This window comes from Nicotiana tabacum, chromosome 13, assembly GCF_000715075.1.
Source record: "Nicotiana tabacum cultivar K326 chromosome 13, ASM71507v2, whole genome shotgun sequence".
NCBI classification, from domain to species: Eukaryota; Viridiplantae; Streptophyta; class Magnoliopsida; order Solanales; family Solanaceae; genus Nicotiana; species Nicotiana tabacum.
The window spans coordinates 131,326,798-131,340,998 of NC_134092.1; the positions used below are offsets into that span (position 1 = coordinate 131,326,798).

Below are 14,201 nucleotides of genomic sequence, written 5' to 3' on the forward strand. Positions count from 1 at the left end.
ACTTTGGTTGACAGCAACTTGGACCAATTAGTTAGGCTATCATCTCATACTTGGGACTTCTCACAAAAATGCCAATAATTTCAAAACCATAAATGAATGAAGAATTGCTGGTTACAAGAACAAACCATGTGCAGATTTTTCTTTATATAAAAAACACTGCATTAAATGTGATTAAAACCAATGCAACACATTTGAATCATAGAAGACATGAGGAAAGAACATGATGAACTATTCTGCTTTTCGTCGGTTGCTCATCACTTACTGCTAGCTATTGGATAGCAGGATTTAGAAGAAGTAGAATTCAATAAAAACTGTGCCTAAAGTCTTCTGTTTGAAGATTCATGGTTCTTGACTTTTGTTTCAGGATAGATAAAAAAAGTCTTATTCAGTATGACATTAGACACCAACTCTTGAAATTTATGATCATGGGACAAAGAAAATATTTTAAACTGCCTATAGAGAGACTAGTTATTTGGTCAAACTAAGCAGCCGTTCAAATACAGTATTTACCTGGTCAACGCAATGTATTTTGACTCTTTAATAAGTATGGGGGAATTCAACAGTTCTGTCTGTTAGCTGAAAAAAAGAAGAAAAACAGAGAGAAGAAGGGAATAATGGAGGAGGGAACTGTATCAAATCAATCGGAAACGTTATCGGTACATCCGGCAGTAAAACCTATATCATTTCTGCTTGGGATTTGGAGAGGTGAAGGCGAAGGCTTTTTCCCAACTATTTCCTCCTTCAATTATTCCGAAGAGCTCCAATTTTCACACTCTCCTAACAAGGTTAGCTTCTGGTTAAGCTCTGAGAATGATATTAATTGGCATACGCAGTACCAATTTGTATTAATCGGGGCGGAGTTTAAGAAATAAATAAAAAAAAAGACTTTTATTTAGCGTTTGGACATAGATTCGATGAAACTCGAAAAAGAGTTTCCGGAGTTGTGTTGAAAAATAATTTTTAAATTTTAGAAGTTGTATCTGGACATGCATTTTGTTTGAAAAGTTGAAATTTTGCAAGTGGAACAACATTTTCGCCCAAAAACTATCCTAAATCAGTTTTTGAAAATTTGAAATTTTTTGAATTTTTTCCCCCCAAAATGTGATCATATTTCATAAACAAACAATGTTTTAAAAAAAAATTGAAAAAATAAAACCAAAATCTTTGGCCAAAGCTTAAACTTGTGGTCTGAAACAAGTCATAAAAAAAGTTAAATTGTTTGTAAGATATAGAAAAGTATTGTTTCTTTTAGACAAACTAAACAAATGAGTTTTGTGTTAATCAGCCGGTCATAGCTTATTCTCAAAAGACATGGAACTTGAAATCTGGACAACCTATGCATTCTGAGAGTGGATACTGGAGACCTAAACCTGATGGAACAATTGAAGTCGTCATTGCTCAAAGCACTGGTCTTGTTGAAGTCCAGGTGATTTTCTCCTTATGAATAATCAAATGCAACTTTTGACCTAGACATTTTACATAGAAACTTGTTTTCGTGGAGGTTAAGTTTTGTGCATGGACATATTCACACAATCAGGTCTTTTATAAGGTTGTTATAGGTAAATCTCTATAACAAACGTTAATTGGTAATCTGAAACTAACTTATCAAAGTTAAAAATTCAGTGACTGTGTACATAACTTAAATCCATTTCTGCGATTCATGGGTTATGCCGCGGAATTTCATGTTATCAAGTTTCTTAGATGTGCTAAGAACATTTTTTCATGTTTGGCTGGACAGTTCTAATATTGAGCTGGCAATTTGAAATGGCTGTTGATGTTAAAACTCCACACTCGCTAACAGTTCTAATGTTAGTGCATGTTGGCGTGTTCGGTTGTTTATCCAGTTTGGTCAACCATAGGATCATAATATTTCCACTTTGATTCTACAGAAAGGAACGTATGACATGAAAGAGGGAGTTGTGAAGCTTAACAGCGAACTGGTCGGCAATGCTTCCAAGGTAACCTCCTCTTGCAGCAGTGCTTATCTAACTAGAGAATTCATAAGAGAAGAAGAATCCTTATATAAAACAATTTTTTCTAGTCTAATGAGAAAGCATGTCATAGTTGTAATAAGTTTTCTTTTTTGTGCTTTGAATTGAGATCGACTTGGTCTTTAGTCTACCCTGATGAAACCTAAAATAATGAGAAAACATTTCGTAGTTGCAATAAGTTTGACTAATGTGATCCTTCACTTACCTGGTGGACAGGTCAAGGAGATCAGTCGAGTTTTTAAAGTGGAGAATTGTGAACTATCTTATGTTGTGGAAATGGCCACCAGTCTAATTGGTCTTCAGCCGCATCTCAAAGCCTCGCTTAAGAAGCTCTAGGCAGCCAGCTCATGACAAGAGACATCAGTATCTATACTATACCCCTGATGCACTTGTTCACTGGTCTTTGTGTGTATTGACATTGGATCTTTTGATAACCGTATTGACATTTTATCTTCTCTTACCATAAGTATAATATTGAATGTTAATTTCAAGATAAGGCTCTATTCCCTTTGTAATAATACAAGCTTTCAGTTGTCTATTTTTTCAACTGCAATACAATCTATTTTGTGCTATCATTTACAAAACATGATGTCATGACTCAATAAACAAGAATCTGTTGATTTCCACTTTCTTGGTGCAAATAAGAAGTTGAACAACAACATGAAGTAATTGAGAGAAGCAATGCTTTGTGAAGATCTCCAGCAGATACACCTTTCTTGATTAGTGAAATAATGTAGTCCATGAAGTCTGAATCACATTGTAATGTAATAGGGCCACTAGTCGGTAGCCCAAACTCTTCTTTAGACATGCTTAAAAGTTGCCTAATGACCTCATTTTCAAGGTAAGCCAAGGGAATGACGAACCGTGCTTGGTCAGCTGTATATACTACAAAATGACCCTTTTCAACTATAGAGGATGAAGATGTACTACAACTGTATGTATCACTGGCATTTCTTGGAAATGAAATCCTCTTCCTCTGCTTTGCCGCGAACTTCTGCCATCTCTTGGCCATATTGATGAGTTTCTTAGTACTGAGCATATTCATTTCTCTGGAAAACTAGAAACAAGAAAGTAAATTAGAACCTTAGGGATCTTTGATGAATGAACTGATAATGCTTGTTTTATGATGAAAAGGCTCATGAAAGGAGGATCATTTATACAAGAGGTTGTAGACGGGCTTTGAATTGGAGCTGAAGTTATGTTACTAACAACAAAAGGCAAAGCCATGTGCTGATGCCTTTTGGCCAGGTTGATATGGGGCCTTAAATTTGTGGATGAAGTTAGCTTGAAAGGATTAAAGATGATAAGTTTCTTCCTTTCTTCACTTTGGTCGACAACTGATTTGGCCTATTAGTTATGTTATTAGCTCATGCTTGGGACTTCTCACCAATGACAATAATTTGATACAATTAGATGTTGAATTGCTAGTGGAAGGCAAAACCATGTGCTACTCCCCTCTTGATCATGTAGATGGGGGACATTTATATTGTCGTCTTGGCTGGTTGTGCTGGAAAAACCACTGCATTAAAGTTGTTAGATAGGGACACAAGTATATTAGTGTAAATGTTTGTAAATTCAAAATTTGGTGAGTTAACACTGCTCACAAATTTTACTCAAAAGACATTTAACAGTAAGAAAACCCAATCTTTAGTTGATAGTGTCGAAACAAATGAGGGGATAGCAACCAAAGAAAAATCAACTTTATCAAGTAATTCAATAAGTCTTTTTCTTGTTCTTTTTTTTTTCTTTGGTGGAGGGAGAGGTGTGCATATGAAGAAGATCAAAAGATGATATCTTACAAAATAGTGTGGTTTATTAAGAAGAAAGTGAAGGAGGTAATAATTGAAGGGATATTGTTCCCTTGAGAAAAAATAAATGTGATAAAGCCACTGCAACATAGACGTACGAATGGTTCTTGACTTTTGTTTCAGTATAGAAGTTTGCTCTCTATATTACTTGAAAAGATGGCTTTATTCAGCTCTTGAGACAACTTTCTGTTTGATTATGCAACAATCTGATATTAAGGGTGCGCGACCTACAGAGATCTATAACCCTATTGGTTAGAGTATGAAATATCTATAATGTTATAGTCCTTGTTATGTAACATTCCAAAATCAAAAGATTGGATCCCTGCTTTATTGTTCACTGCTTGTTTTCTGAAAATTTTCTAGGCTGTTCCCAAAATTGACCACATAAAATTTTGTAATCCACATCATGTTGTCTGTTCATTCATTTTCACTTAATGTTGTCATAATTAGTGGAGTTCAATCAAATTATAGGACTACTAGAAAGCAAATAAAAGAATCAGATTCTCCTAAATGATCAGAGAATTAAACCGTTTGGGGACAAGAATATAGAATTCTGATGAATAATTGAGATTTTAATATGATGTACGCTTGTGGAGTATTTTGTATCCTATACTACTACAAAACTTATCATAGGTCAATAAACTAGCAATTGGGGGTTTCTTTGTTCTAGAACGGATGAGCATCGGCGTGAAGCAACTGATACAAGCAAAGCATTCTGAAGTTTTGCAGGTACACCTCTTCTGATGAATGATATGATGTAGCTCATGAAGAGGGCATCACATGGTAATGTAATAGGTCCATCACTTGGAAGCCCAAACTCTTCTTCAGACATGTGCAACAGTTGTCCGATTACCTCATGTTGTAGATAAGCCAAAGGAACCACAAATCGCTTCTGATCAGTAGTATAGACCACAAAATACCCTTTACCAACTATGGAAGTTGGTGTGCTACAACTTTCTGCATCATGGTAATTGGATCTTGGAAAAGAAATTCTCTTCCTCTGTTAGGCTGCAAAATTTTGCCATTTCCTTGCCAGCTTGATCAGTTTCTTAACACTGATCATATTGATTTTCTTTGAAATATAGGAATGAAATAAACTTGAGGATATTTTTGAAGGTTTGATTGTGCTATCTGCTTGATGATCAAAATGTGGCTCATGGGAGCAGTTTATTTATAGTTGAGGCTAGAGAATAAATTTCAAGTATAAGCTGTGGTTATCAACCTTAGTTAGGTGTGCTGGGGAGAATCATGTGCTGCTGTTGAATATGGGACCTACTGCATTGTGGATATCGCTGGTTGTCTAATTTTGTCAGTTCTACCATTTTGCTCTGTAGTATAAGAACAAACACAGCCAAGCTTGAGTAGGACTAATAAAATGTAACAGACATCATGAAAAGGACCTAAGAATTGTGGTATTTGTGTTGATATGCCTATCTGGTTATCCTTCTTTGCTGAGTCTGTGTCACCATATCTTTAAGCCAAGTGGTCCAGAATTATTTCATGAGCTATATCCATTCTAGTGGCTTTTAATTTTAAGGGTGTACTAAGATAGTAATAGAGCATGCAAAACCATGTGAAACTTCATGTGGATTGTCTCTCAACAGCCACCACTAAATTTGTCTTACTAGTAAACTTTTGGATGTGAGACTTACCATCAATTTATATAAGAACGTAGACAAAGTTCGTTAGAAGCTAAGGAACAGTTTGGTTTTGATCATTATGGTCGTCTCACAAAACACAAATCCCCTGCAAAGAGGAGTACATTGATCTCACTTCTTGGTTGAGAAGGAATGGAGAGGGAATCAAATCCCAATTTTCCTTTAAACAATTTGTACACTAGTAAAGCAGAAATTATAGCTTGTAAGTTGAGGAGTTAGATATATTTGTTAGCACTCCAAGCTTAGTAAAGGGAAGGCTTGTTAGTACCGAAAATGAATGAAGAAACTTTACCCAAGAGAAGGAATTTTATTCCTGGGTTTTTGGTCGAAGAGATGCCAGAACATTCTTTACTATTAAACGTTTTCATTTTGACTTGAAAAATAAGAACTTTTGCAATTCATTGTTTCATCCGCTTCTCTTGGTGTGAAATTTGGCAGTAGCATTTACTGGTGCTATTACCAGAAAATATCATGGGAGGAAGAGACGCTTAAATCGTGACTTTGTTCGACAACATAATGGACCTATCAAGTCACACTTTAGGACTTCTCGTCTCGCCAATAGAATTTGAGACCTTTGAATGAAGACTAGTTCTCTTTGTGATAGATTAAGTTTGCTTAACAACTCTGCCGGTGTGAGCTCGCTTACATTGCCGGTCCCAAGCCCGAATAAAGGAGGAAGGTTGCGTTAGGTTAGCAACCAGCGTAAAACTTGTCAATTCATGTTGAATCCTCATAATTTACTTGCATTTTTATTTTTTTGGTAATGATATGAGTTGAGCTTAATGAAAAGAATGAGGATTCATATTGCCGACCCCAACTTTTTTGAGACTCAGGCGTAGTTGTTGTTGTATATTAAGTTTGCTGAACCATGTGCTACCTGCCTGCCTTGTCATGTAGGTAGGGGACCTTCACATCGAATATTAGACTTCTTCCTACCTTCTCTAATCTTCTTTTGACTTATTAGTTATGATATCAAGTCTTCCTATGTGCAAAAGGAAAGGATCAACTGCCCTTTTCACTGTCCAAAATTTGCTAATTTTTCTTGGGCTTTAATACCTACTGCTATTGTTCATGTGATTGTTTATAAATTGAAAATGGCAAGTTAAAAATTGTTTACAATTTACTCAGAAGACAACATTAACAACAAGGAAACTAAAATCATCTTGGTTGAAAATAGTCTTCTGTTGAAGCCCTGGTGCATACTTTTACAATTAAGTCAATAGTCTTTTTTTTTTACTTCTTCTTGCTGGAAAGAATGATTTAATGAAGCTTTTGACATTACGTTCTTTGAATTGAGCTTATCAACTTACCCAGTGATTGTGAAAGCCTCAAGCTATATATTCTAGGTGCAAGACTAATAGAGAGCAACGAATATGCAATCAGATTTTCCCAATTTATAAAGAATAAAACAGTTTGGATAAGAATATGGATTTTTCATGAACAATTAGATGTTAACATTCTGTACACTTGTTGAGTATCATATATCCATTACAAAACTTATTGAAGTTAGCTCAACAAACTAGTAATTGCTGGTAACTTCGTTCTTGAAAGTATGAAGCTGATGAGCATCGAGTGGAAGCGACTGATACAAGCAAAGCATTCTGAAGATCTACAGTTACACCTCTTCTGATGAGTGATATGATGTAATTCAAGAATAAGGCATCACATGGTAAAGTGATAGGGCCATCACTTGGAATTCCAAACTCTTCTTCAGACATGTGCAATAGTTCTCTGATTATCTCGTGTTGAAGATAAGCCAAAGGAACCACAAATCGCTTCTGATCGGTTGTATAGACCACAAAATGCCCTTTTCCAACTATACAAGATGATGTGCTACAGCTTTCTGCATCATTGTAACTTGATCTTGGTAAAGAAATCCTCTTCCTTTGCTTAGCTGCAAACTTCTGCCATCTCCTTGCCATTTTTATCAGTTTCTTAACACTGACCATACTGATTTCTTTGGAAGATAGGAAAGAAAAAAGGTTGGTTACTTTTTAAAAGGTTTGAGTAATTGCTATCTGATTGATGATCAAAATGGCTCATGGAAGCAGTTCATTTATAGTTGAGGCTAGAGAATGAATTTGAATTGTAGCTAAAGTTGTCAACCTGAGTTAGGTAGGCACGGCAGAATCATGTGCTGCTGTTGAATATGGGACCTAATGAATTGTGGATATGGCTGGTTGTCTAGTTCTGCGATTGAAGAAAAGAAGTTAATGCATTTCTTCCCTTTTTATGTGCAGAATAACAACAAATGGGCTAAGCTAAAGTAGAATAAAAAAAATTGTTGCAGACATTGAAAGGGACTAGAAAAGAGTGAGTCATATAATTTTTCTTTTTTATTGAGTTGATGAAAATAGCAGACAAGTTCATTTAATTGGATTATGAGTATTTTGTTGTTATTCCACAAATATGACATTTTCTTCTAAGTGCTTGTCAAAGAGTTAGAAGGCAATGGCATGTGATATTTCATGTCATGTTATCTTTCTTTCTCTTGTGGTATTTCTATTGCTTATTCCTATCTGGCATTTTTTGTCACCTCACCTCTAAACCAGGTGGTCCTGGACTAAATCATCAAATTTATCCATTTTTGTGGATGTTATTTTAAGGGTGTTTTTTTCTGCTCCAAATCATAACAAGCAGTAGGGCCTAGTGTTGTTGTTCAACAAAATTTATGGTCTAAGTTATTTGACAATAACAGAGTAGGCAAAACCATGTGAAACTTCATGTGCCATTGTCTCTCACCAGTAGCCACTAATTTCTCTTAACCACTAAACTTTTGGATATGAAACTTGTCATAAACTTGTATATAATCAGACCCAAAGCATTTGAGCAAAACACAAGTACCCTGACATTCAAAAAACTTTCATTTTTGTGCAATTCTCAAAGTTCTTGTACTCTATTTTCCTTCATTGTTTACAGTTACATCATATTCCTTGAGAATGGGTATCAAAGTGACTCCATTTATTCAGGCTACTCGAACCCTAAGGAGGTCTTCAACAACTGGAGGTGTTCCAAAAGGGCATTGCGCAGTATATGTAGGGGAGAGCCAGAAGAAGCGATTCGTCATGCCAATATCATACCTTAGCCAGCCTTTATTTCAAGACTTGTTAGCTCAAGCTGAGGAAGAGTTTGGATTTGATCATTCAATGGGCGGTCTCACAATACCTTGCAAAGAGGATGTGTTCATTGATCTCACCTCCCGCTTAAGGAGATTATGAGTAGGACCATGGTGCAGATTCTTCTGCCCATGAAATTTTGTAAAGCAGTAGTTTTAGAAATGAGAAAGATGAGAGATAGTAGAGATGTCACTTCCTTTTAAGTCGGACTTGACAATGAGGGAAAACAATTCCTTGTTTTTTCTTAACCATTTTGTATAGTAGTAGTAGTAGAAAACTTGGATTTTCTGCTTGTAAAGTTAGTTAAAATGACTAACCTCCTGTCAAATGAATATAGCCAATTTTTATTCAAGCAAATTTTTTCAAGTCACTTGATTGGAAAGACTCAAAAGCCTTTTATATGTTCATGTTTCCTACTTCAGTAGACGAATGTGCCTGACATTTTGCATAAATGTGCTGCTGGCTCTATTGACACCAACAATTAAGTACTACTATAGCTATTTACAGCTCTTCGACCCTCCTTTGTGTGTCTGTTAAAACTCCTAAAAGTTTAAAATCTCCAGATGCTTTCTTTTGTGTTTTCTGTCTCAATTTCTAAATTCAGCAACCGATGATTTCTCTCAGAGAAGCAAGGGAAATGTTTGTTGCTCTACAAAGATGAGAAATTCTGTTTTATTGAGCGATAGGCCATAGTTTCGGTGCTCCATAATTTGTCCAAACTTTAGGCTACTTTACTCTTCAATTCCACTAAGCCTATCAGAGACCATGTCTTGTAAGTCTAGAGAAATGCACTATTCAAAGTCTTTTTGAATCATTGCAACTTACTAAACTACTTGTTCTTGGCAGGTGGTTTGTCTTGCAATCTTTCCAGATATTATTACTTATTTACGTCCGAGTTATAAGGTAATTGAAATTACACATGTAAATATCTTTACATATTTGTGAGCATGTCACTATCACTTAAGACCTGCGCTCCGGTATTATGGCCTGAGGAAAACTTGTAGGATCCATTTGTACATTTGGATATGAATGACCTATTACCAGAAACAATAATCAAAGTGGTGGCCAATTAGGGTGGCGTAGGATTAACCATTGAGCTTTGTTATTACTTTCTAATTGGTTGTCGTAATTTGCAGCTTCCTTTCAATCTATACTGATCAAGCATTAACGTTAACTGCGAAGGAAGTCTGGAAAAGGAACAGTTAATGATTTCACTTCATTTAAACTCTTTACAATTAATTTTTCATGTCATTCAGACTTGTGTTGTTTTGATTCATACGTCTCTAAGTTTTCGATAGACAAAGTCAATTGCCTGCAATAAAATAATAGTGCTACTCCAAGATGAGAATGTTAAAGCTCTATTCCATCTCTAATGAAACAAATTTCAGTTGCTTATTTTTCTTCTGCTATACAATCTGTTTTGAGCTATCATTTACAAAATATTGCCATTTCATGTCTCAATAAACAAGAATCTGTTGATTTCCACTTTCTTGGTGAAAGGAAGAAGTTGAACAGCAACATGAAGGAATTGAGAGGAGCAATGCTTTGTGAAGATCTCCAGCAGTTACACCTTTCTTGATCAGTGACAAGATGTAGTCCATGAACGCCGAATCACAGGGTAATGTAATAGGACCACCACTTGGTAGTCCAAACTCTTCTTCGGACATGCTTAAAAGTTGCCTAATGACCTCATTTTCAAGGTAAACCAAGGGAATGACAAAATGTGCTTGATCATCTGTATATACTACAAAATGACCCTTTTCAACAATAGAGGTTGAGGAGGTACTACAACTGTCTGCATCACTACTATTTCTTGGAAGTGAAATCCTCTTCCTCTGCTTGACCGCGAACTTTTGCCATTTCCTTGCCATTTTGATGAGCTTCTTAGTACTGAGCATTGTCTTTCTTTCCATTTTTCTTTTTCTTGAAAGTTAGGAAGCAAGAAAGTAAACAAGAAATTTAGAAACTTTTGATGGCTGAAAAAATAATTCTTTTACTTGATGATGAAAAATGTCCATAGAAAAGGGGGTTATATTTATACAAGAGGTTGTAGACAGGCTTTGAGTTGGAGATGAAGTTTTGTTACTAACAACCAAAGGCAAAGCCATGTGCTGATGCCTGTTGGCTATGTCGCTATGGGGCCTTAAATTTTTGGATAGAGCTAAGTTTCTTCTTTCTTTACTTTGTCAACGGGGGCATATTAGTAATGATATCAGCTCATACTTGGTTACTTCTCACCGATGCCAATAATTTGAAACCATTAGATGATCAATTGCTGGTTAGAAGCAAAACCATGTGCTTCTACCTTCTTGGTCATGTAGATAGGGGACCTTTGAATTCTCATCTTGGCTAGTTTTGCTATAAAAGAACAAATGCATTAAAGCTGAGTTTAGAGGAAGGACTCTGTAGGAATAGTTTAGGTTAATTGGAGTATGAGAAACCTGCTGGCTGCTGTTATTCCACAAATATGGGACCTACTGCATTGTGGATATCGCTTGTTGTCTAATTTTTCAGTTCTACTGTAGTATAAGAACAAACACAGCCAAGCTTGAGTAGGACTAATAAAATGTAACAGACATCATGAAAGGGGCCTAAGAATTGTGGTATCTGGTTATCCTTCTTTGCTTAGTCTGTGTCACCATATCTTTAAGCCAAGTGGTCCAGAATTATGTCATGTCATGTTATGTTTCTTTCTCTTGTGGTATTTCTGTTGCTATTCCTATCTGGCATTCTTTGTCACCTCACCTTTAAACCAGGTGGTCCTGGACTAAATCATCAAATTTATCCATTCTTGTGGATGTTATTTTAAGGGTGTCTTTTTCTGCTCCAAATCATAACAAGCAGTAGGGCCTAGTGTTGTTGTTCAACAAAATTTATTGTCTAAGTTATTTGACAATAACAGTGTAGGTAAAACCATGTGAAACTTCATGTGCCATTGTCTCTCACAAGTAGCCGCCAATTTCTCTTAACCACTAAACATTTGGATATGGAAATTGTCATAAACTTATTATATATAATCAGACCCAAACATTTCAGCAGAACACAAGTACCCTGACATTCAAAAAAAATTCCATTTTTGTCCAATTCTCAAAGTTCTTGTTCTTTATTTTCCTTCATCATTTACAGTTACATCATATTCCTTGAGACAATGGGTATCAAAGTGACTCCATTTATTCAGGCTAGTCGAATCCTAAGGAGGCCTTCAACAACTGGAGGTGTTCTCAAAGGACATTGCGCAGTATATGCAGGAGAGAGCCAGAAGAAGCGATTCGTCATGCCAATATCATACCTGAGCCAGCCTTTATTTCAAGACTTGTTAGCTCAAGCTGAGGAAGAGTTTGGATTTGATCATTCAATGGGCGGTCTCACAATAGCTTGCAAAGAGGATGTGTTCATTGATCTCACCTCTCGCTTGAGGAGATTATGAGTAGGACCATGGTGCAGATTCTTCTGTCCGTGAAATTTTGTAAAGCAGTAGTTTTAGAAATGAGAAAGATGAGAGAGAGTAGAGATGTCACCTCCATTTAAGTGGTACTTGACAATGAGGGAAACAAATTCCTTGTTTTTTCTTAACCATTTTGTATAGTAGTAGTAGTAGAAAACTTGGATTTTCTGCTTGTAAAGTTAGTTAAAATGACTAACCTCCTGTCAAATGAATATAGCCAATTTTTATGCAAGCAAATTTTTTTAAGTCACTTGATTGGAAGACTCATAACCTTTTATATGTTCATGTTTCCTACTTCAGTAGACAGATGTGCCTGACATTTTGCACAATTATGCTGCTGACTCTATTGACACCAGCAATTAAGTACTACTATCACTATTTACAGCTCTCCGACCTACTTTGTGTGGTTGTATGATAAAATTCTTATATTTACATTCTCCAGATCTCCAGATATATAATAAATCTGAACATGCTTCTGAGCAGATGAACTCCACCTCTTGTCCAGTGGAAGCGAAAACGAGGTATTAAATCACATGATTGTGAGTGCAGTGTGAGAAAAGGGCATGTTCAGCTTAGTTTCTTGACTTGAATATCTGGAAGCTAGGGGAAGTGCAGAATTTGATGCTTTAAGCTAATTTAAAATACACATGTAAATATCTTTGATATATTTGTGACCATGTCACCATCTCGTAAGAGTTGGTCTCTGTTATTGTGGCCTTAGGAAAACTTGTAGGATCCATTTGTATATTTAGATATGAATCATGAATGACCTGTTATTAGAAATAAGAACTGAAGTGGTAGCCCGGTTAGTGTCATATAGGAGGAATCACTGAGCTTTATTATTACACTCTGAAATGGTTGCTGTAATTTGCAGCTTCCTTTTCAATATAGATTGATCCAGTATGAAATTTAACCGGAAAGAAAGTCCGCAAGAGGAACACTCCATGGTCGTTTGGTTACCGGGATAAGAATATTAATCCCATGTTTCGTTGTGGGTATTAGCTAATACTCGTATAAATTTTATACCAAAATGGTGGTATTAGTTATCCCATAGAGGAGATGAGGTAGATAATCCCTTGCATTGGTGTGATCATATGTCTGTAAATGTAAGTTTCAATGGACAAAGTTGATTGGCTGCAATAAAATAATAGTGCTACTCCAAGATGAGAATGTTAAAGCTTCTCAATTGTCAAATTGCAAAGTGAGTTATAGATCTGGTTAATTTCAAGATAAAGCTCTATTCCATCTGTAATAATACAAGCTCTCAGTTGCCTATTTTTTATACAATCTATTTTGAGCTGTCATTTACAAAAAGAGTCTCATGACTCAATAAACAAGAATATGTTGATTTCCACTTTCTTGGTGAATAGAAGATGTTGAACAGCAACATGATGGAATTGAGAGGAGCAATGCTTTGTGAAGATCTCCAGCAGTCACACCTTTCTTGATCAGTGACATGATGTAGTCCATGAACGCCGAATCACAGGGTAATGTTATAGGACCACCACTTGGTAGTCTAGACTCTTCTTCGGATATGTTTAACTTCATCCATTTTTGTGGCTTTTATTTTAAGGATGTTTTCTGTCCATATTAGAGGTGGCAAAATGGTTAAAAGAAAACAGTTATCCATTAAAAAATAGGTTGGATAATGAACTTTTTAAAAACGGGTCGAATATGAATAAAAACCATATTATCCACTTAGAAAATGGTTAACCAATGGATAACTAATGCGTTTAACTTTTATATTTGTAAAGCCTCAAATTGGGGGTTCCTCAAGTTTGAGAGACTAGGAATTCTCCCATGAGTGATCATATTCAAGAAGTCATGGATAATATGGATATCCATATTATCTGCCGGATAATTCATTTTTTATCCGTCTCAAATACTGGTCGGGTCGGATAATTTATCTATTTTTTGAATTACCCGTTTTCAACCCGCTCATATCCGACCCGTCCGTTTGCCAACCCTAGTCCATATCATGAGAAGCATGAGGCCTAGTGTTGTTCTTCAACAAATTCAGGGACTGAATACTTTGAAAATAACAGAGTACGCAAAACCATGTCAAACTTCATGTGCTGTTGTCTATCACCAGTTGGTTAGAGACTTGCCATTAACTTATATATACTCAAACAACAAAGGATTTTAGCAAAACACAAATATCCAGATTACAAAAGAAAACTTCC

The 14,201-nt window shown here is 35.9% G+C and overlaps 2 protein-coding genes and 1 pseudogene across 2 annotated transcripts; 1 reads left to right on the forward strand and 2 right to left on the reverse strand.

Moving 5' to 3' along the window:
* Positions 1-482: 482 nt before the first annotated feature.
* On the forward strand, positions 483-2,549 carry LOC107810693 (peroxynitrite isomerase Rv2717c-like). The gene is made up of 4 exons (XM_016635496.2): positions 483-785; positions 1,286-1,426; positions 1,890-1,958; positions 2,208-2,549. The coding sequence occupies exons 1-4, from the start codon at positions 615-617 to the stop codon at positions 2,325-2,327; spliced, it is 501 nt and encodes a 166-aa protein (XP_016490982.1). The 5' UTR covers positions 483-614; the 3' UTR covers positions 2,328-2,549.
* A 40-nt stretch (positions 2,550-2,589) lies between these two features.
* LOC107810688 (auxin-responsive protein SAUR68-like) lies at positions 2,590-3,003 on the reverse strand. Its single transcript, XM_016635490.2, has one exon. The coding sequence runs from the start codon at positions 3,001-3,003 to the stop codon at positions 2,590-2,592; it is 414 nt and encodes a 137-aa protein (XP_016490976.2).
* Positions 3,004-9,915: 6,912 nt separating this feature from the next.
* LOC107810694 (auxin-responsive protein SAUR66-like) lies at positions 9,916-12,251 on the reverse strand (annotated as a pseudogene).
* Positions 12,252-14,201: the final 1,950 nt, after the last annotated feature.

What these genes read in the sequence shown, in the direction of transcription:
- LOC107810693 (XM_016635496.2), top strand. Translation starts at nt 615, where the DNA reads ATGGAGGAGGGAACTGTATCAAATCAATCGGAAACGTTATCGGTACAT. An exon ending in CTGGTCTTGTTGAAGTCCAG is followed by an intron (nt 1,427 to 1,889) that starts GTGATTTTCTCC and finishes TTGATTCTACAG; the next exon opens with AAAGGAACGTATGACATGAA. An exon ending in TGGTCGGCAATGCTTCCAAG is followed by an intron (nt 1,959 to 2,207) that starts GTAACCTCCTCT and finishes CCTGGTGGACAG; the next exon opens with GTCAAGGAGATCAGTCGAGT.
- LOC107810688 (XM_016635490.2), bottom strand. Translation starts at nt 3,003, where the DNA reads ATGGCCAAGAGATGGCAGAAGTTCGCGGCAAAGCAGAGGAAGAGGATT.